This window comes from Centruroides sculpturatus, unplaced genomic scaffold (assembly GCF_000671375.1).
Source record: "Centruroides sculpturatus isolate CEXI.00-Female unplaced genomic scaffold, Cexi_2.0 scaffold1012, whole genome shotgun sequence".
Lineage (NCBI taxonomy): Eukaryota > Metazoa > Arthropoda > Arachnida > Scorpiones > Buthidae > Centruroides > Centruroides sculpturatus.
In genome coordinates, this window is record NW_019385155.1 from 104,111 (window position 1) to 127,090 (window position 22,980).

At 23.8% G+C, this 22,980-nt stretch overlaps 1 protein-coding gene across 1 annotated transcript in view; it reads right to left on the minus strand.

Annotated features, from left to right (window-relative positions):
- Positions 1–22,980, minus strand: part of LOC111635544 (monocarboxylate transporter 10-like) — a 66,188-nt gene that overhangs the window by 13,095 nt on the left and 30,113 nt on the right. The window contains exon 2 of the mRNA XM_023380534.1: positions 2,407–2,740. Coding sequence (XP_023236302.1) covers positions 2,407–2,740 — 334 coding nt within the window. The remainder of the gene's footprint in view (positions 1–2,406; positions 2,741–22,980) is intronic.

Consider the following 22,980-nt stretch of genomic DNA (forward strand, 5'->3'; position numbering starts at 1 on the left):
GAATAAAATAACTTTCTAGAAACATCATTAATTATTAATTAAATCTTAATCATCATTAAATTAATTTTTAAATAAGGAATTTAAAGGAGAAAGTTTGTGAATCGCCATTTTTAATGAAGAAAACTCAAGTAATGTCGCTCTCATTACGGTGTTATTTTTAGATATTTAGTGAGAAAAATCTTGAATTAAATCTAAATTTATTCATTATTTACTATCGCTGACTCGTAATTTATTATAAATATAATATAAATTTAAAATACATAAATAATACTAAAATTGGATAGAGAAATTTTATTAATTCTTTCATATATATATATTAAAAAAGTAGAGTCTAGTTTACATAATAAAATTAATTTCAACGATTCTTCTATGTAAATTATAGGCTATATATCTTTTTTAAAAAACATTTAATATATAAATCTTACTGTATGAGTTTCTTGTCCACCCAAAAATAAAGAAACCAAGCCCAAACTAGTAAAAAAATGTGAGTGTAACTATAGTTAAGAACCGAACCCACGTCTTCTGAAGTTTTAAACATAATTTTAACCATTCTGGCTAGAGAAACACATTATTCATGTCATGTTTATGAAATATATCAATAGTTTTTATAGGAAAAAAAATTAAAAATAAATAATAATAGTATCCAAAGTGTTATATACATAAATATCTTATAAATCTATTTACTTAACTATATTATGAATAATTATTTTATGATTTTATATTAAATTTTATAATAATATAATTAATTTTATTTTATAAATTATATTTAAAAACGATTTTATAAAGATGCTGGAAAAGATATTCTCTTTTACTCCTTTCTTCATTATGGGAAGACCAAGAGACGGATGCAATTGATGAAGATAAAAATTAAGTGATTGAAAGTAGATAAAAATAATTAATTTTGTAAGGTCATGAGACAACTTTACGATTTATAGGTTAAGATAAATTGGTAAAGATAAAGATTACATAAAAATTATAGAATAAAAGTTGATCTTTAGAATTAAATTACGTTCTTAAATTAAAGTAATTTAAATTCGTAATTTTTTTTTCATTCGTTTAAATAAAGGAAATACGTTTTATTATGTTTATTTATATTTAAATTTTTAAAAATATTTAATATTTTTATACAATAATAAATAAATATGTTAGAAATTCATCGATGAAAACGTTGTAAAAGTATACACTTCTTTCACTAATAAAAACAATAATTTATCTCATTTTTTTAAATATATTACAATAAAACTTTTAGGAAAAAAGAAACAAACAAACAGTCTTTCAAATATAATTTATGTATTTCTATTCTCTTTACTTAATTATTCCCACTGATCCAAATTATTCTTGTGAATCATACAAAATGAAAGTCGACGACAAATAACTTTCAGTGTACTAAAAAAAAAAAAATTCGACATAAATCAAAGTGTTCTAAGAAATATAACGAATATTATTATACCCTAAAGGTCGAGTAACCAGAACGTTCTAAGAATATCAATATGTTAATAAACAATACAGAGGAATAAGTAAAGAAGGGCCGCCGGCTTTAGCATAATTACAACTAGTTGCAATTTATCACTACTGACCAGTGCATAGTCTTTCCACGATTCATTTTTGCATAGATTTTTCTTCGTGCAAATACAACCTGTAACGTAGGAGGTTTACTTGTGATAAGCACTTGTGTGTCTAGAGAATAAATAAATAAACAGTCACGCATCACCCTGATCTTATCAATGTACTTTCTATGCTCTTATCACTTGAATTTCTGTTGATAGAAAGATTAATTATCAACAAATATGCCTTCCAACTTATAATATTCGCGCTTCTTTATTTAATAAATGAACCCTCCTCAAAAAATCAAACTACAGGTATATATATCTAATACATAAATTGTATGGATTCGTAGTTATAAATGAGTGCAGTGTTGTATATTATTGACATGAATTTTTGTAAATAACCTAATTTATAAACATTTAAAAACGTTTTTATATATTTTTTAAGTTTATACATACACTATACGTGTATATATACATACATACAGACATTACACGTGTATATGAATGTATACATGTATATAAACACATATAAATATTTTTAAAATTTATTAAATTTTTAAATAGTAAAAAGCGTATTTATAGTCCAGAATGATCATTACACGTCTGTTATTCATCGTGTAATTTAATGATTAATTAATGTACAAAAACGAAATATATTTTTTGAAGTATAAACTTATAAATTATGTACAAATTACTACATATTTTAAGTTTATCGAATCTATAAATAGTGAATAAAAAAAATCGGTTATAGTCCGATACACAGTATGGTCATTATACAATCTTTTTACAGATTACAACTTTATCAGTAGGGTGTGAACGAACTATTAATATAAGCTGTAAATTGTCTAGTAGAACTTACCTTATAATTTCACGAAAAAATACTGAGAAAACAGCCACGCCTACACCTGTACCACACTGGACGACTAATTCAACACGCTCCCTCTTCCTTTTAAAGTATTGGCCAATCATAAGATTCGATGTTTCACGAGCCACTCCTAAACCCACAGCCATGACGATCCCATAACTGAATATCACCTGATGAAGTTCTTTGGCAAATGAATTGAACAGACAACCGAGTGCAGATGCCAAACCTCCAAAAACAGCAGTCAGCCTTGTGCTCTTCTTACGACAGAATGCTACTACTATAGGAGCTATAAAATAGCTGCTGGAGAGGGACAATGACCCTATCCACACTGTAAAAAAAAAATAGAAAAAATAAATAAAATAAAATAAAAATTAAGTTTATTTTTATTTTTTATTTAGAACGGTGAATACAACGAATTCATCTTTANGTTAGCTGACTTTCAACCACCCTATGATCAGTAGAAATTATAAATCTTTCATTAAATTTTATTAAAAATTTGCATTATCGTCCGTGTAATTATGCCACCATTTCTGTTCGTAATGTTCCCCTTTTCTTATTTTAACAACGCCTCTGAAAAGTTGGGTGGGAACCGAACCCACGACTTTAAGTAATGAAGGATACGGATCTGGGACCAAATGAATTTTTTATTTATTAAAAGAATTCGGTTTTTATTCTAAACTAGAATTTATAATTAATATTTTGAAGCATCCATAACACGTTTTTTTCTTAAATTACATTTAAAAAGTTATTTTTCTTTATAAATTTCATGCATAAACACCACATTTAGTTTAATAACACCATAGAAAATTTATATAAGACATTATTTATTCATATATTTTTTTTATAAAAAAACAAAAATGAAGTTTCAAACTATAATTTTAACAAAACTTTCTTAATACTGATATATTTTAAATTATGTATTTTATACTTAAATAGTTACGTTGTTTTTTTTAAATAAAAATTATTAAAATTATAATATCGTTAATTATAATACAAGATTTTTACGGTTTATTTTTGAAGATCTTTATAGAAAGATAAGATTTCGATACATCCTAATCACATGAAATGAAAATAACAGTAATTTAGTTGGATACAGTAACCAATGAGCGATTAGCGATGAATATAATTAAGTTTATTTTTGACCACACCATCTAATTTTGGGTAGATGTGGAAGATCCCCCTTATGAAGTTTAAGCTAAGGACAAAGGAATAACTTACAGGGAGTGGGCCCTAAAAGCCAAACAATGGACAGGGATAGAAGTTAACTGATGACTTCGATATAAATTTAAAATGTAGACAGCTGCAGCTGATATGAAAAAAGAAAAAAAAAATAACCAGTTCTTGGTTATTTTCGAGCCGTTTTAATTTGTTAAAATATGATAATGAGAGAATAAGAATATATATAAATGGGAAGTTCATAGTCATTCCATTTAGCTGAGTTATGAAGTCATTGAGAAGAAACTAATTAAAAATGTTGTAAATTTAAAGGAATATCCAACAACAGAATTTAGATTATATAAATCGAAATTTTATATAAATTTAATTGATTTTTTTTTACATATTTTTGTTTTTTGAGTGCATTTGTAAGAAGAGAATCGTATTAAATGACTTTTCCAATAAGTGCAATGACTTCTTTGAGGTATTTGGAAAAAATGTTAAAAGAACATATCAGGCGATTCTATACAATTTATGACTCCCTGTAACCGGAAATATCGCATCCTTTCTCAATTCGTCAACAACAAGAGACGTTACTCTCTCTTCAATAGATACTACACTATCTACTATACAATAATTCACTTTCTCTTACTAATGCTCACCCCCTTCAAATACACGAATTACTATCACGATTTTTTCTTTATTTAATAGCTCTTTTTAAGTAATTATTATACAGTTTGAATATTGAACGATAATTAAATTCTATACAAAGCTCATTTACTAAATTTAAACTCGTATAAATCTTTAAATATCTTATTAATAACATTATACATAGTTATAATATTAATTTACAAGTGTAATTATTAAAAGAAATTATATACATTTGTATTTTTTTTTAATCAGAATTATAATAATTTATGATCTAATTATAATGTAATTAACTTTTAAGGATTATATTTAAATTTAAATTAAAAATAAAGGTTTTATATGAATATAAATGACTTCATTTTTTTTATTTAATTATTATTTAATTCTATAATGTTTAAAAAATATTTTAATGATTTTAATAAATATCATTTCTGTTATATAAATAATATATTAATGATATTTTATTATAATGTATGAGCCATGTAAATTATTAACAGTTAGTTTTTTAAGTATGTAAATGGATCCTCTATATCATAAGTAGATTTATATAAATCAATAAAATGTTGCATGTTTATATTTTATTCATAAACTAATTGCTAAATAAATAATTTGCAATTTGATCTCTCTCTCATGACATGCAATTTTAATTGATAAGTTAAATATGACCTGTATAAAAGCGCAATGTTTTTAACACTATTTTTTAAAATAAGTTTTAACTTTTATAATTTAATTAATTAGTTTTTTTTTTAAACTTCTTATTATTAAATTATTAAAATACTAAAATTGTTAACAATCGATATATTTAAATTACAAGGCAATTTAATAGGAAAAAAGAGTATTACATTCGGAACTTATGACACGTCTTGGATATAAATTAAGATACGTTTCAGTTATCATTTGACTTTTGACGTGAATTTGTATCATAATTTTTATTTTTTTTATTAAAATAATATATTTATAACGCTCCAAACGTGTAAATCACAGTGCATTTTCGATATTCTAGTAGAGAAAGGTGTGTTTTGTTCAGAGCTAAACACATGCCCTTCAATTGTAGATATGATCTAAAATAAGGATACTTTAAGAACATTTTCTTAATTATAGTTTTACTTTTGATGTACAATTGTTTATTTATTCTTTTAAATGCTTAATTGAGAACATTTAAACATAATTAAATCACATTCAATCTCAAAAATCTCTTCATTCTTAATTATCTTCTTAATTTCAATGGAAATTCAATTATTTAATTTTATATTCTAACTTTTCAAATAAATATACGTGGAATTTTTATGCTGAAACATCATTAAAATGATTTTAAAAGTCGATAATGTTAAGTCAATATTGGATTTATGAAAGGTCTTTTAATGTCCATAGATTCTTAATTTGAAATAAAATGATTGATCGATTCTTTTGATAATTTCAAATTAAAATAAATAAATAAATATATATTTTTTTATGAAGTTACTATTTGCATATTGCATTTACTAAGTAGGCCTACATATAATAATAAATTGCAAGTTTGTAAGCAGCTAAAAAAAACAGGGTGTGCCAAAAGTCAGTTAACCATTATAAATACTAAATTATTGTGTTATTCAAACATTTAAATACTTAATTACATATTGTACCACGTTTTCATCGACTCCGTAAACGAAAAATGCATTGTTCTAGACACTGTTTACAATTCATATTTATAAGCGTATCTACAACACACGAAACAAAACATTAGTTAGCTGACTTTCAACCACCCTATGATCAGTAGAAATTATAAATCTTTCATTAAATTTTATTAAAAATTTGCATTATCGTCCGTGTAATTATGCCACCATTTCTGTTCGTAATGTTCCCCTTTTCTTATTTTAACAACGCCTCTGAAAAGTTGGGTGGGAACCGAACCCACGACTTTAAGTAATGAAGGATACGGATCTGGGACCAAATGAATTTTTTATTTATTAAAAGAATTCGGTTTTTATTCTAAACTAGAATTTATAATTAATATTTTGAAGCATCCATAACACGTTTTTTTCTTAAATTACATTTAAAAAGTTATTTTTCTTTATAAATTTCATGCATAAACACCACATTTAGTTTAATAACACCATAGAAAATTTATATAAGACATTATTTATTCATATATTTTTTTTATAAAAAAACAAAAATGAAGTTTCAAACTATAATTTTAACAAAACTTTCTTAATACTGATATATTTTAAATTATGTATTTTATACTTAAATAGTTACGTTGTTTTTTTTAAATAAAAATTATTAAAATTATAATATCGTTAATTATAATACAAGATTTTTACGGTTTATTTTTGAAGATCTTTATAGAAAGATAAGATTTCGATACATCCTAATCACATGAAATGAAAATAACAGTAATTTAGTTGGATACAGTAACCAATGAGCGATTAGCGATGAATATAATTAAGTTTATTTTTGACCACACCATCTAATTTTGGGTAGATGTGGAAGATCCCCCTTATGAAGTTTAAGCTAAGGACAAAGGAATAACTTACAGGGAGTGGGCCCTAAAAGCCAAACAATGGACAGGGATAGAAGTTAACTGATGACTTCGATATAAATTTAAAATGTAGACAGCTGCAGCTGATATGAAAAAAGAAAAAAAAAATAACCAGTTCTTGGTTATTTTCGAGCCGTTTTAATTTGTTAAAATATGATAATGAGAGAATAAGAATATATATAAATGAAGAGGAATCAATCATTCCATTGTATATGAAGCATCTGAATGAATGGATAATTAGGCCTATCTGATATAGTAGCATCGAGTTTCTATAAATATTTTAATATTTATCCATATAATTAATATTAAAATAATTATATAAAAATGATATTTAATTAAAAATTATTTTATTTTTAATTTTTATCTATACTCTAAAATATGAAAAATATTTATTACTATTGTTTCTTACATTAATTCTTACACGAATAAATTATTTAAAATGAAATAATTTAGGTCATAATATAACTAAAATATCTCATATTCTATGAAGTCATTCCATTTTTCTAATTGTATTTATCATTTTATGCAATCTACAAGTGTCCTACTTTGATCCAATTTAAAATATGTTAAATTAGATTGTTATATTTTTCTACAAATTGCATAATTATAGATTTATATATTAATATATTACATAAATTCGTATGCGATAATTCACTAAATTCTCATGCTTTATATTATTTTAGATATAATAAATAAACTCATTTATGCAACAGTAGTTTAGTCATAAGTTATGCAATTATTTAGTCATAGTTTTAGATTTACAAATGTATTATTTTATGGCAAAATTTAAGCTAAATTATTTAAAAAATTTTCACAAAATTTCATATAAATATTCACCAAGAAAATCTATTCTCTAAAGTATAAAATTAATGTAAAAAATCTCATTAAAAAATGATTTTCTTGTTTCATCTTAGAGGATTAGTAAACAAAATTAATAATCCCAAATTCTGGAAGGCATCTTAAAGCGTAGAATAGAATATTAAGAGAGTAAATTGTATACAAATCCTCCGAAATATTCACTATATAAGCTTTATAAGAAAAGGGCCATAAAAAAGAATTTTAAGTTATGCTTATTAGTGTATAGATAAGGGTATTTTAGTGATAAAAGTTCATCTTACAGGAGAACTTATTATAGAAATTATTAGTAGAGAGAACAATATACAGTATTTCTAAATAAAATTAGAATAACCCTTTTAGATTTACTGTATTAAATTATATTCGTTATCCGATCATAAGCATCCTCGATGCGAAGTTTGTTAGCTGATACGACGAAGGCCTAACTTAGAGAAAACATACAGCAATATCTAATTTGATTTATTCTTAAATGTTGAATTCGTACCGCAGCAATAATTGTTTTAGGTAATGTAACCTTTTAGGGATCTATGACACGTATAATTATATATTTGTCGATATTTGGAACCCAGTCTAACGAAGATCTTAATTATTCCTACTATACAGTGTCAAGTGTCGTGTGATACGAAGCCTTAAAAGTCTTAGACAAAATCTTAGGTCTTCTGTGTTTAAAACTTCTACTGCTAGAGTACGAATTTACTATTTAAGAGTGAATAAAATGAGACACTGTTATACCCTTTCGCTACATTATAACTTATATACTTAGTGCCTCGCGAATCTACATTTGTCTAGGGCCACTCTCTCTCTCTCTCTCTCTCCCATTCTTTCTCTCTTCTCTTCCCACCTCTCTTCACTGTTCTGTCTCTTTTCTTCATTTTTCTTTCTCTCTATCTCCTCTTCACTCTACCCTCTTTTCTCTCTCTCTCCTTCTCTATACTGTTTTATGTTTTCTCTTCATTTTTCTCTCTTTTCTCTCTTCCTCCTCTTCACTCTTCTCTCTTTTTTCTCTCTTCTTCTCTATATTGTTTTCTGTTTTCCCTCCATTTTTCTCTCTTTTCTCTCTTCCTCCTCTTCACTCTTCTCTCTCTTGTCTCTCTCCCCCTTCTCTTCACTCTGTCTCTCTTTCACAGTTTGATACATACACAACACAGCATAAATATATATAAAGAAATTTATAGACATGTTATTCGTTATTAAAATTTCTATTCTTTTTTGAATAAATAAAATTGAAAATGCGTATCAATTATCAATTATTTTATTATATATATTTTCTCTTGATCATATTTTACAATTTAAAAATGTTAGCGTAATACTTAACAGATTGTTAAGATTTTAACTTTTTTATGGTTTTCTTTAATATTTAAATTTTACTTTCAATTGAATAAAATAATAATTTTACTATTATTAGACAATTTATTAATATAATTTCATATAATTATTTTTAATAAGTGAATAAAACAGATCGATAGTCTCATGTAACTTATCACAGAGCATCCTTTGTCTTCTATTAACGATATCATTTTTGATCTTTGTATTAATTATTAAATATAATTTTTCTATAATTTTCTTCTGTAAATTCCCAGAAAAATTAATTAAGGCCATAATTTAAAATTACTTTTATTTTTATAAGAAAAGGTCTAATTACAAATCACTTAATAGCGTAATAATGCATGATAGACGTTGTAAAGATGCGTTTATTTTATAATATAGAGACTTAATCGTAATATAATTAATGATTATCAACGTTAAACATAATAAAAATATTATTTAATTTTGTTTATTATTAAGAAATATAAATTGTAATTAACGTTAATTTAAAATAAACGAAAGATTGCGTTAAAGGGGATGACTAGAACAGTTCAAACAGCATATAGTAGAGATTAAATATATATTATAACATATTTAAAATTATAATTTATAAGTTATTTTAATCGATAAATTATTTATTTATCATCATTTATTTTCATCTGTTTCAATTTATTTAATCAACGAGTTTAATCATCTTTAAATCGAATGACAAATCATCATCATCAACAACAACTAAGAATTTGATAAATTCGATAAAAAAAAAATAAGTGAATTAAATGTTACTTTTCTTAAAATTAAAATTCAGATCATTTAAACTTTTCTAAAATAAATAATATCACCCTAGAGAACGAGATGAAGCCCAAATCAGTCGCAAATTAGGGTCCCTTTCTTTCTAGAAACCATAAAAATATACGAATAAAATAAAATAAAAAACAAACACGAATTGATTTTTTTCATTACTTATCAAAAGAAACTGTACTTTATAACACTTTCGTGTCATTTTTTTTATACATAAAAGATAATTTTGAAGCCAAAGTGCCTCAAATTTAGTCTCTTACAGAAGGCCTAGATAGTAGTCTAGTATCTCTTTAGATAAAGGATTAAAGTTTTTATTATCAAGTCAAAATAGAAGGCTAAAGTCCTTTATTTTTGATAGACAGAGATCTAAAGGTTCTGCTTCATACAAGTATAATAATATTATTTTCATAGTATATACAGTAAATTTTGTTTACATACTTGTTATCACACTTATCAGTTGCATTAAGTATAAAAGAAACTCACGTAAAGGCTATGTTTCTGAATATGTTTTTATGTTTTACGAGGATACAAAAAGTATATATAATAGAATTTCTTTACATAGGATTTATATATTTTTCTATGTTTTTTTTTTCTGTGAAGTTACAAAGGATACATAAAATTCTTTTATATAGAATTTTCTATATATAGTGTACAGTACATTTTTCTCAATACTTTTGCTTAAAAATTGTTTAAAAAAAACATATTTCTCATTATAAATAATGTAAAAAATAACGTTAAATTGACGTTAAAACGTGTAGAATTCTAACAAAACGAATACAGTTTATATTACAAGAATGTCACTGTGTAGAAAAAGGTTAAATAAATCTTAACGTGCTTTTCTTTTATTATTACGAACTTCTTGAAAAGATATTTATTAGAATTTAAGTTTTTGTTTGAATCCTATAAAAAAAATAAATCAAAAAATAAATATATATATATATTTTCGAAGGAATTGAATTCTTGGTATCAATCCAATTTCGACTTGGTGCTTTATATTTTCTATCTTTCCTCACGCATGTTTAAACTTTACTTTCTTATTTTTCTTTGGATTTTTATAAAAAAGAAAAGAAAAGAAAGATAAAACTTCATAAACTAAGTAAGGGGATCAATGTATTTTCTGACATTTTCCAAAAAAAGTGATTTTAAAATTTCATTTTTCGAAGAGAATAATGGCTTTTTTTCTGGCTAAAAACTATCTTTAAATCTAAAATTAACTACAAAAACATAAATATAACAGTAATTATATTATAAAAGATAAAAATTACTAAAGATTAAGGTTTTCTACAGCAATTATCAATAAATAATATGTCAAAAAATTAATAATTTCTTTGTTTTTAAATATAATTATACTCATATTTTCATATTAAAAATGAGTAAAAAACTTTAATAATTTAAATAGTTTATAGTTAATTTTTATGCTTAAAAAATTATAAATAATTGACTTAACTAACTCTAAGGTCTCTATAATTATGTAAAATACTTTTATTTAGTCAATAATTGGATGATATTATTTCATAGAAAACAATGGAAAGTGTTATCGTGTTATAGATTTTTTGAATGTGATTAAAAATATTCTAGAGATCACACAACTCTCATTAATCAAAATGTATAATTAAGTGCTTATATATTCTAGAAAAAGAAAAAAATTGTTACCAAATTTTCTCTCCATTCTTTGTCAGAAAAATCATTATATCGTCTATTAATACGAGACTAATCATCTTTCTTATTAACATCATCCCTGTCAAAGCTCGGTTATCATTTTTTCTCATTTTTCATTTCTTTTATTGTTATTTTTCAATAGACCATTACCATAGATAATTAAATTAATAAAGGATTTTTCAATAATGTTTAAGATTGCTGCTTCCTTATATTTTGTCGTGATAAATGGGAGAAACTGTCTTATCTATCGATACTGATAGGTCTTTAGTTATAAAAAAAATTACACGAATTTTATGAAAAATTATAAATCTACGATGTGATTTATAATACGGGGTGGTCCAAAAGTCATTTAACCGTCTTTACGTCGTGTTCAAACAGTTTTTTTATAATGTTTTTACCAATTTTTCGAAGAAAAAAACACAAAGTGAAAAGCGCTAACGTAATCTACTGAATACAATTTTAAATAATAAAATAAGTATTATAAACTTGAATTTTATATAGTAAATTAATTATCAAAAGAAATTTTAATTTATATTTTTTACTTAAATAAACTAAATTTTCAGGTCTCTCCTTGTCAAGAGCTAACAGAAGCAAATAAATCATTTGTCTCCCCCTTTATCTGGCCCCGATTTTAAAAAAAAAAAAAAACTTCACTACCAATTTTTATCGATAATAATAATATTATTATTTTATTTTTATTTAATTTTTCTAAAGAAATTTATCATTCTTTAATACAATCTAATCTATTAAAAGGCAAACGAAGCAAAAAATTCTTTTTTAAATATTCAAATTACTAAAAAGTAATCAATCAAAAATCTATCAGAATTTTAAGTAATACATTTTTAAAAATTTAATATATATAAAGTAATAAGAAATTTATAAAAATTAAATTAAATAAATTAAAATAAAATCTGGAACGACTCAGTTAATTGAACCATCGTTCAACAAAAGTGTCCATTCATTAGAAAATAGACTATAACGAATGATAAGATTGAAGGACCACCCTATCTATTACTTCTTAACAAAATGGATACATATAGGAATAGAAATTTGAAAAATGGATTGTCAAAAATTGATGGGGACATCGGTATAAATGTTTACTGCTCTGGGGTTTTGAATAATGATCTGCCATATACTGAATCGTTGTGACAAACGCTTTCTTTTTATATACATCACCCTACATTTCTTTCTAGTACTAGAAGAGATTTAGTTTAATTCTTTTTTTTATTTTATATTTTTGTTAAAAATAGATCAATTAATCTTTTATTATTTATGTACAGTTTAAATTTTTAGTATTAAATTTTAAAATTTCGTTATAAATGTATACCATACGATACTTAAGACTTGTTGTATTATACGTGTTTATACTTCTTTTAATATAATGAAATATATATTATAACATATTTAAAATTATAATTTATAAGTTATTTTAATCGATAAATTATTTATTTATTATCATTTATTTTCATCTGTTTCAATTTATTTAATCAACGAGTTTAATCATCTTTAAATCGAATGACAAATCATCATCATCAACAACAACTAAGAATTTGATAAATTCGATAAAAAAAAAAAAGTAAGTGAATTAAATGTTACTTTTCTTAAAATTAAAATTCAGATCATTTAAACTTTTCTAAAATAAATAATATCACCCTAGAGAACGAGGTGAAGGCCAAATCAGTCGCAAATTAGGATCCCTTTCTTTCTAGAAACCATAAAAATATACGAATAAAATAAAATAAAAAACAAACACGAATTGATTTTTTTCATTACTTATCAAAAGAAACTGTACTTTATAACACTTTCGTGTCATTTTTTTTATACATAAAAGATAATTTTGAAGCCAAAGTGCCTCAAATTTAGTCTCTTACAGAAGGCCTAGATAGTAGTCTAGTATCTCTTTAGATAAAGGATTAAAGTTTTTATTATCAAGTCAAAATAGAAGGCTAAAGTCCTTTATTTTTGATAGACAGAGATCTAAAGGTTCTGCTTCATACAAGTATAATAATATTATTTTCATAGTATATACAGTAAATTTTGTTTACATACTTGTTATCACACTTATCAGTTGCATTAAGTATAAAAGAAACTCACGTAAAGGCTATGTTTCTGAATATGTTTTTATGTTTTACGAGGATACAAAAAGTATATATAATAGAATTTCTTTACATAGGATTTATATATTTTTCTATGTTTTTTTTTTCTGTGAAGTTACAAAGGATACATAAAATTCTTTTATATAGAATTTTCTATATATAGTGTACAGTACATTTTTCTCAATACTTTTGCTTAAAAATTGTTTAAAAAAAACATATTTCTCATTATAAATAATGTAAAAAATAACGTTAAATTGACGTTAAAACGTGTAGAATTCTAACAAAACGAATACAGTTTATATTACTAGAATGTCACTGTGTAGAAAAAGGTTAAATAAATCTTAACGTGCTTTTCTTTTATTATTACGAACTTCTTGAAAAGATATTTATTAGAATTTAAGTTTTTGTTTGAATCCTATAAAAAAAATAAATCAAAAAATAAATATATATATATATTTTCGAAGGAATTGAATTCTTGGTATCAATCCAATTTCGACTTGGTGCTTTATATTTTCTATCTTTCCTCACGCATGTTTAAACTTTACTTTCTTATTTTTCTTTGGATTTTTATAAAAAAGAAAAGAAAAGAAAGATAAAACTTCATAAACTAAGTAAGGGGATCAATGTATTTTCTGACATTTTCCAAAAAAAGTGATTTTAAAATTTCATTTTTCGAAGAGAATAATGGCTTTTTTTCTGGCTAAAAACTATCTTTAAATCTAAAATTAACTACAAAAACATAAATATAACAGTAATTATATTATAAAAGATAAAAATTACTAAAGATTAAGGTTTTCTACAGCAATTATCAATAAATAATATGTCAAAAAATTAATAATTTCTTTGTTTTTAAATATAATTATACTCATATTTTCATATTAAAAATGAGTAAAAAACTTTAATAATTTAAATAGTTTATAGTTAATTTTTATGCTTAAAAAATTATAAATAATTGACTTAACTAACTCTAAGGTCTCTATAATTATGTAAAATACTTTTATTTAGTCAATAATTGGATGATATTATTTCATAGAAAACAATGGAAAGTGTTATCGTGTTATAGATTTTTTGAATGTGATTAAAAATATTCTAGAGATCACACAACTCTCATTAATCAAAATGTATAATTAAGTGCTTATATATTCTAGAAAAAGAAAAAAATTGTTACCAAATTTTCTCTCCATTCTTTGTCAGAAAAATCATTATATCGTCTATTAATACGAGACTAATCATCTTTCTTATTAACATCATCCCTGTCAAAGCTCGGTTATCATTTTTTCTCATTTTTCATTTCTTTTATTGTTATTTTTCAATAGACCATTACCATAGATAATTAAATTAATAAAGGATTTTTCAATAATGTTTAAGATTGCTGCTTCCTTATATTTTGTCGTGATAAATGGGAGAAACTGTCTTATCTATCGATACTGATAGGTCTTTAGTTATAAAAAAAATTACACGAATTTTATGAAAAATTATAAATCTACGATGTGATTTATAATACGGGGTGGTCCAAAAGTCATTTAACCGTCTTTACGTCGTGTTCAAACAGTTTTTTTATAATGTTTTTACCAATTTTTCGAAGAAAAAAACACAAAGTGAAAAGCGCTAACGTAATCTACTGAATACAATTTTAAATAATAAAATAAGTATTATAAACTTGAATTTTATATAGTAAATTAATTATCAAAAGAAATTTTAATTTATATTTTTTACTTAAATAAACTAAATTTTCAGGTCTCTNACGTGCGATGTCATCATCAGCGACAAATCAATTATTGGACATTTCCATGAATCATTAAGTGTAAAGATAATTCCTTAGAGGGCCAATAACATTAAACGAGAATATATATATATATTTTCGAAGGAATTGAATTCTTGGTATCAATCCAATTTCGACTTGGTGCTTTATATTTTCTATCTTTCCTCACGCATGTTTAAACTTTACTTTCTTATTTTTCTTTGGATTTTTATAAAAAAGAAAAGAAAAGAAAGATAAAACTTCATAAACGAAGTAAGGGGATCAATGTATTTTCTGACATTTTCCAAAAAAAATGATTTTAAAATTTCATTTTTCGAAGAGAAAAATGGCTTTTTTTTCTGGCTAAAACAAAACTATCTTTAAATCTAAAATTAACTACAAAAACATAAATATAACAGTAATTATATTATAAAAGATAAAAATTACTAAAGATTAAGGTTTTCTACAGCAATTATCAATAAATAATATGTCAAAAAATTAATAATTTCTTTGTTTTTAAATATAATTATACTCATATTTTCATATTAAAAATGAGTAAAAAACTTTAATAATTTAAATAGTTTATAGTTAATTTTTATGCTTAAAAAATTATAAATAATTGACTTAACTAACTCTAAGGTCTCTATAATTATGTAAAATACTTTTATTTAGTCAATAATTGGATGATATTATTTCATAGAAAACAATGGAAAGTGTTATCGTGTTATAGATTTTTTGAATGTGATTAAAAATATTCTAGAGATCACACAACTCTCATTAATCAAAATGTATAATTAAGTGCTTATATATTCTAGAAAAAGAAAAAAATTGTTACCAAATTTTCTCTCCATTCTTTGTCAGAAAAATCATTATATCGTCTATTAATACGAGACTAATCATCTTTCTTATTAACATCATCCCTGTCAAAGCTCGGTTATCATTTTTTCTCATTTTTCATTTCTTTTATTGTTATTTTTCAATAGACCATTACCATAGATAATTAAATTAATAAAGGATTTTTCAATAATGTTTAAGATTGCTGCTTCCTTATATTTTGTCGTGATAAATGGGAGAAACTGTCTTATCTATCGATACTGATAGGTCTTTAGTTATAAAAAAAATTACACGAATTTTATGAAAAATTATAAATCTACGATGTGATTTATAATACGGGGTGGTCCAAAAGTCATTTAACCGTCTTTACGTCGTGTTCAAACAGTTTTTTTATAATGTTTTTACCAATTTTTCGAAGAAAAAAACACAAAGTGAAAAGCGCTAACGTAATCTACTGAATACAATTTTAAATAATAAAATAAGTATTATAAACTTGAATTTTATATAGTAAATTAATTATCAAAAGAAATTTTAATTTATATTTTTTACTTAAATAAACTAAATTTTCAGGTCTCTCCTTGTCAAGAGCTAACAGAAGCAAATAAATCATTTGTCTCCCCCTTTATCTGGCCCCGATTTTAAAAAAAAAAAAAAACTTCACTACCAATTTTTATCGATAATAATAATATTATTATTTTATTTTTATTTAATTTTTCTAAAGAAATTTATCATTCTTTAATACAATCTAATCTATTAAAAGGCAAACGAAGCAAAAAATTCTTTTTTAAATATTCAAATTACTAAAAAGTAATCAATCAAAAATCTATCAGAATTTTAAGTAATACATTTTTAAAAATTTAATATATATAAAGTAATAAGAAATTTATAAAAATTAAATTAAATAAATTAAAATAAAATCTGGAACGACTCAGTTAATTGAACCATCGTTCAACAAAAGTGTCCATTCATTAGAAAATAGACTATAACGAATGATAAGATTGAAGGACCACCCTATCTATTACTTCTTAACAAAATGGATACATATAGGAATAGAAATTTGAAAAATGGATTGTCAAAAATTGATGGGGACATCGGTATAAATGTTTACTGCTCTGGGGTTTTGAATAATGATCTGCCATATACTGAATCGTTGTGACAAACGCTTTCTTTTTATATACATCACCCTACATTTCTTTCTAGTACTAGAAGAGATTTAGTTTAATTCTATTTTTTATTTTATATTTTTGTTAAAAATAGATCAATTAATCTTTTATTATTTATGTACAGTTTAAATTTTTAGTATTAAATTTTAAAATTTCGTTATAAATGTATACCATACGATACTTAAGACTTGTTGTATTATACGTGTTTATACTTCTTTTAATATAATGATATTATAATTTTATACTTTATATACGTTTAATATTAAAATATAAAATGTTTAATAAAGATTTCTATTAAAATTTTTGTATTATTACACGTAACTTCTTCAAATTATAAGTATTATTCTTAGATACAATATGATAAAAATCTCAAGGAAATTCGTAAATTTTTACTTTAAAAAATTAAAATAAATTGCTGTATACACAAGTATGACACGTTGAAAAATTAAAATAAATGAAAAAAAAAATTTTTTTTGGTGAATTATTATACTTATTTGTTAATAGATCCGAGGATAATCAATTCTTGTTATAAAGTTGCGCTCACACGTTTCGATTTAACTTTCTAATCTTCAGTCTGGCTAGTTATTTTCTAAATTGCCGTATTAAGGAGGACGTGCGATGTCATCATCAGCGACAAATCAATTATTGGACATTTCCATGAATCATTAAGTGTAAAGATAATTCCTTAGAGGGCCAATAACATTAAACGAGAAACTTAGAATACATGGCTCTTATATCTTTCTTGTCGTTGGCTTTTAAATATATTATTATTTTTACCTTGAAAAAATTAATATAAATACTAAAATTATTTCTTTAAATGATTTTCGTTTATTTATTTATAAAATTAAAAGGAATTTAAAAAGAAAAAGTCCAATATATATAAAATTCTTTTCGTTTTTTCTAGCAATCGTTTCAGATATAAGCGAGCTTTCCTATCCTTATGCTTCTATACAGTTTATATTTTTAGTGGATCAATCTTTAAGAAAGTTCACTGAAAGTCAGAACAGAAAATGATATCAGAGGCGAACAATCTGTTTTTGACAACTTCATAAATTGCACTTCATTTTTTTAATATATATTTTTTCTATTTGTGTCAATAACTTTCTGATTCCCCCCTTAAAAATCGAAATATATAAAAGTCTTAAAAAGTTTAAATTATTAATATTTTAAAATTATAATAATAATAATAATAATAAAATGTAATTTTTTACATCAACGAATCCATTGAATTACGTCAAATTACCATATAAAGTGCATTGGAGAAAACGTGATAGATACCTTATAAATTTAATAATTTACATTTAAATATAATTTCTTGCAATTATAATTTAATTTATTCGTGTTATTTTAGAAGATATAATTTATATTTAGCTTCGAAATTTGTGTGTAGAAACACTGTATTTGAGGGAATAACATTGATCCAAACTGTAATATAATTAATACTTAAATTTATGATCATCACTCTTTTAGTTTTAGATTTGTATAATGTTTAAAAGAACCGACCAGAAAGAAATATCAAAATTATACGATAAATTATTGATTCCATTTGTAACTAAAGATAGTAAGTAAACATTCAAAGCACATAGCAGACATTAGTATATTTTATACTCGCGCTAACGAGTTCAAGAGATAAACTTCTCGGTTGTTTTCAGTTTTCTCTACACTAGAAGACTTAAAATTGGCGTTGAAATGGGGAAAGTTATTTGGATTTATTTACGAGTTTTTCAATGAGTTACTTGGATGCGATAAAAGCTTCCTGTTACTATCAAACCCATCTTTCATTGTGGCTTCCAGATTTATTTCTCACGGTTCTTGGATAAAAAGATCCTCTTTAGCAATCTCTTTTTCTTTATTTCTTTTTTCTTCTTTTNTCTGAAATATATTATAAATCATCACAATTTATAAAAATTTCAACCTATTTTCTTTATAAAAAAAAGTTTAAATTATTAGAGCAGTTGGACTGACAAACGGACGGATGAAGTGAATGCTACGGCTTTAACCTCTACGTATAATTCAGAGAAAGATAAACAAAAAATGAATTTCGTTTATTAACATAATATCGATTCTCCTTAATTTATCAATCAAAATTAATGAGTCTAATTAAAAATTAATTAGGTATTAATACAAATATATCTAATTGAAACCTAATTAACTATTAATTAAAATTAATTAATTAAGATTTTCTATTGAATTAAATAAAATGTTTTTCTTTCATTTTTTTTTCAGTAAAGCTATAAATCCTTTAACGATTAATTAAATAATTTATAAAGATTAAAGGAATAATTTTGAAAAATTTAAAAAAAATTAATTTAATAGTCCAAAAGTCAGTTAACCGTACTTTTTATTGAGCAATTCAGCAACTTTTTTTTTTTTTACTTTTAAATTATTTAAAAACATAATAATAGAAATGTATTTAATTAAATTCCATCATCATTCCCTAACACACTAGCGTATGAAGTCAAATATTTACAATTCAAATAAAGTTCCAGTGACAACTACTAGCAAAACAAACATCACTTAACCATAACATATCGTTTCATATATGTTGGACCCAAAAATAAATAAATAAATAAATAAATTCCCCTGTTTACATTTTGAGAAATTTTCTGGCTTCAGTGACAAAGTTCGTCCATCTTTGTCTACATTCTTTTAGTAACTTCTGGCAAGAAAAAGAAAAAAAAAACCACTAAAAGCTGACAGAAAAACTAAAAATATAGTAATAAAAAAAATAGACACTAAATTTCTTTAAATAAACTTTATTAGCGATATATTAATTCTTTAAAGTAAAAAAATAAATAAATTTAAAACTATAAAACGAAACTGTTAAGGAGTAATAAAGAGTGTGGAGTTGTTACTTGAAAACTATTGTTTATTTTCGACTTGGGATAAAATACTTTTATTATTTTTAAAGAAAATACGATTTAAGATATATTTTTCGAGATAATATACGAGACAAGTTTCTCCAACAGTTTTTATTCAGAAATAAATTGAGAATATAAATTACTTTACATCGTCTATTGAAGAAGTAAAGTCGTTTTAAAGGTTGGTTTATTTTTATTATTATTTTTTTTTATTTTTTCGAGTTGAAAATCTTGTTATTAAATAAATTAAAAAATATATAATATAATTAGTTAATATTTTAATTTTTTTTTAATATAATTATTCAATAGAGTTTAGTATATCTTCATCCTTACATCTCTTATTCTTATGTATTGAAAATCTTAGACTTTTTTAACGCTTAAACTTCACTACATTTGGAATAAAAATTTATGATTTATTTATTTTTATTAACTTTATTTTAAAAATGGAAAGTTGTAAACACGTTGAAAGAATGCGTCACAGTTTGCTTGGAGAACTTTTGAATGACATAAAAACTTATGCTTCTAGAATTTTTTCGATCTCGTTCCTTAGATTTTTGAAGAATGAACGAAGTTAAAAGACAAGAATAGTCGAATGATGCATGAGTTCTAAAAACACTCATTCCTGTACGTCGATAACCATTCCTACTTTCCTTCCGGTCGTTTTTGTTTTCACTAAAAGTTTGATTTATTGAACTGTTACATAAACTGTGGCTAGTATAGATACAGAAGAAAACGTTCCTACAATTTGACTCAAATATTACATAAAAATCTATAAAAACCCCCCCTCTAATAAGAGAAGAATAAACTATAAACTTCATACAAAATTATATATATATATTTAAATTAAATATACTCTTCAAAGCTATAAGCAGCTTAGGTAAATGAAATCAGCAGATCGTGTACATAACGTTATCGGTATATCACACGAGCAGCTGTAACATGAATGATGTTAATTTTTCGTGAGAGTTTTCTTCAATATATCTTCCTCGTATGAGCAATATGTAAAATATATTTGGAACTTTATCCTCTTTTATCTCAATGGGTAGAAAGGTCGTAGAACTTGGGTACCTTCGTAATCGTTTTCCAGAGTAATTTACTTCGTGAGGTTCTGGCCCTGGATAACCTTTGACTCTTTCTTTTTATTTATTTTTTATTTTTTTTCTAGAAATTGTCGCGAATACACCTACACAATTTCCTACTCTCATAAAAAATTTTAACTTAAAATATTTAGAATAATTAAACCGCTTAAAAATTAAGTAAAAAAAAAAAGGTGTTAATTAATAGCTATAGTCTTAAGTATCTTAAATATTAATTCATTTTACTTATATAATATGATAAAAGTCAAAATATTTATTATTTTAGTATTTATTTTAACGATTTAAACAATAAACGAAGCAAGTTTTATGACCATTTTCTATATTTAAAAATTTTCTAAATTAGTTAATTATTATTCATTTTTTTAACATGTAAATAATTTAATTTCTATTTTATAAATATTAATTTTTATGTAATTAAAAGGAAATATTCTAAAAATAAAAACAGATCGCATATTCTTCTATCCACTTTTCCAAAAAAGTAGAGCTTAAAGAATTTAAGCATTCAAGGCATGCTTGAGTAAATTGGTGTAAATTTTTACCTTCTTCAACGTACAACGTGCCGGGTAATTAATTCCTTATAAAATATAGGGTTTGGGAAAGTTGGGCCATAAATTTTATCTAGGAAATTTTTTTTTTTTTACTCGTTGTTGTGTTTTGTTTTAAGTCATTGTTTGCTGTTTCTAAAATGGACTAGCTTTAGCCTCAGGCATGTAAAGTCCTATATATATATATATAGGCCTATATAACTACTAAAATTATTACATAAATTCACAAAATTTCATTGATTTATTTTAAATATAATTAACTTTTTTCCCTCTAAAAAAATCGATTAAATTAATCGATTATTACGTTTTTATTAAACAAATTCTTATCTAGTTATATATATAAATTTTATTAATTTGTTAATTAACTAGAAAATATATAACCTGTCTACATACAATAAACACTACATCATTATTAGTTTTTTATGTATATATATATACATTAAAAATAATGTCAAAATACCAATTAACGCTTGTAATAATTCTAAATTTATAATTATTTAATATAAGAGGAATTTTATTTTTTTTAATTATTATTATTATTTAAAATAGGAGAATTCAGTATGTGTGTGTGTGTGTGTGTGTGTGTGTGTGTGTGTGTGTGTGTTAAGTTCCTTCCTCCTTCATTCCATATCGTCCATCATTTCAAACAAAGTCATCGTCGGATTTCTTCATGAAAGTGATGGATATGTTTTCACAGAGGTATGAAATATTTTTGTACCTTACATCAACTATTAATGGATTTTTAGAAAGGTCGTGAACTGTTTGCAGTATTTGTATTCGTAGTCATACTATGTAAAGCTGATCCCAACACATGAGGTGGAGTATGGCAATCCCCGAAAATTACACGCTTGTCCTTTTATAACAGAACGTGGGTGGTCCTTATTTTCTATTTCTAACTATTTTTTCTAACGTCGAGTTTGTTGTTTTTATTATATAAATATATTTAAACTCATCTACGATATCAAATTTATTTATAAATACATAACTTGGTTCATAATTAAAGAGATTATCGCGTGAGAAAGGGGAAGAAAAGCCTAATGTTTTTATTAAATTTACATCAAAATTTCGTGATTAATGTGGTAGATTTTCTTTTTTTTAAAAAAAAAATCAATTTATAGTTAATGAATATTTTAATTTATTAATTAATTACAAGACTATTCATATAGAAAACATTATGGATATTGTATAAAAATGCTTGATTAAAATTAATAAAGCTATTAAAATTCTATAAACTTCATTAAAATTAATGAATTAATGCTATTGTTGTTATAGAAAAATGAACGTAATAAATCA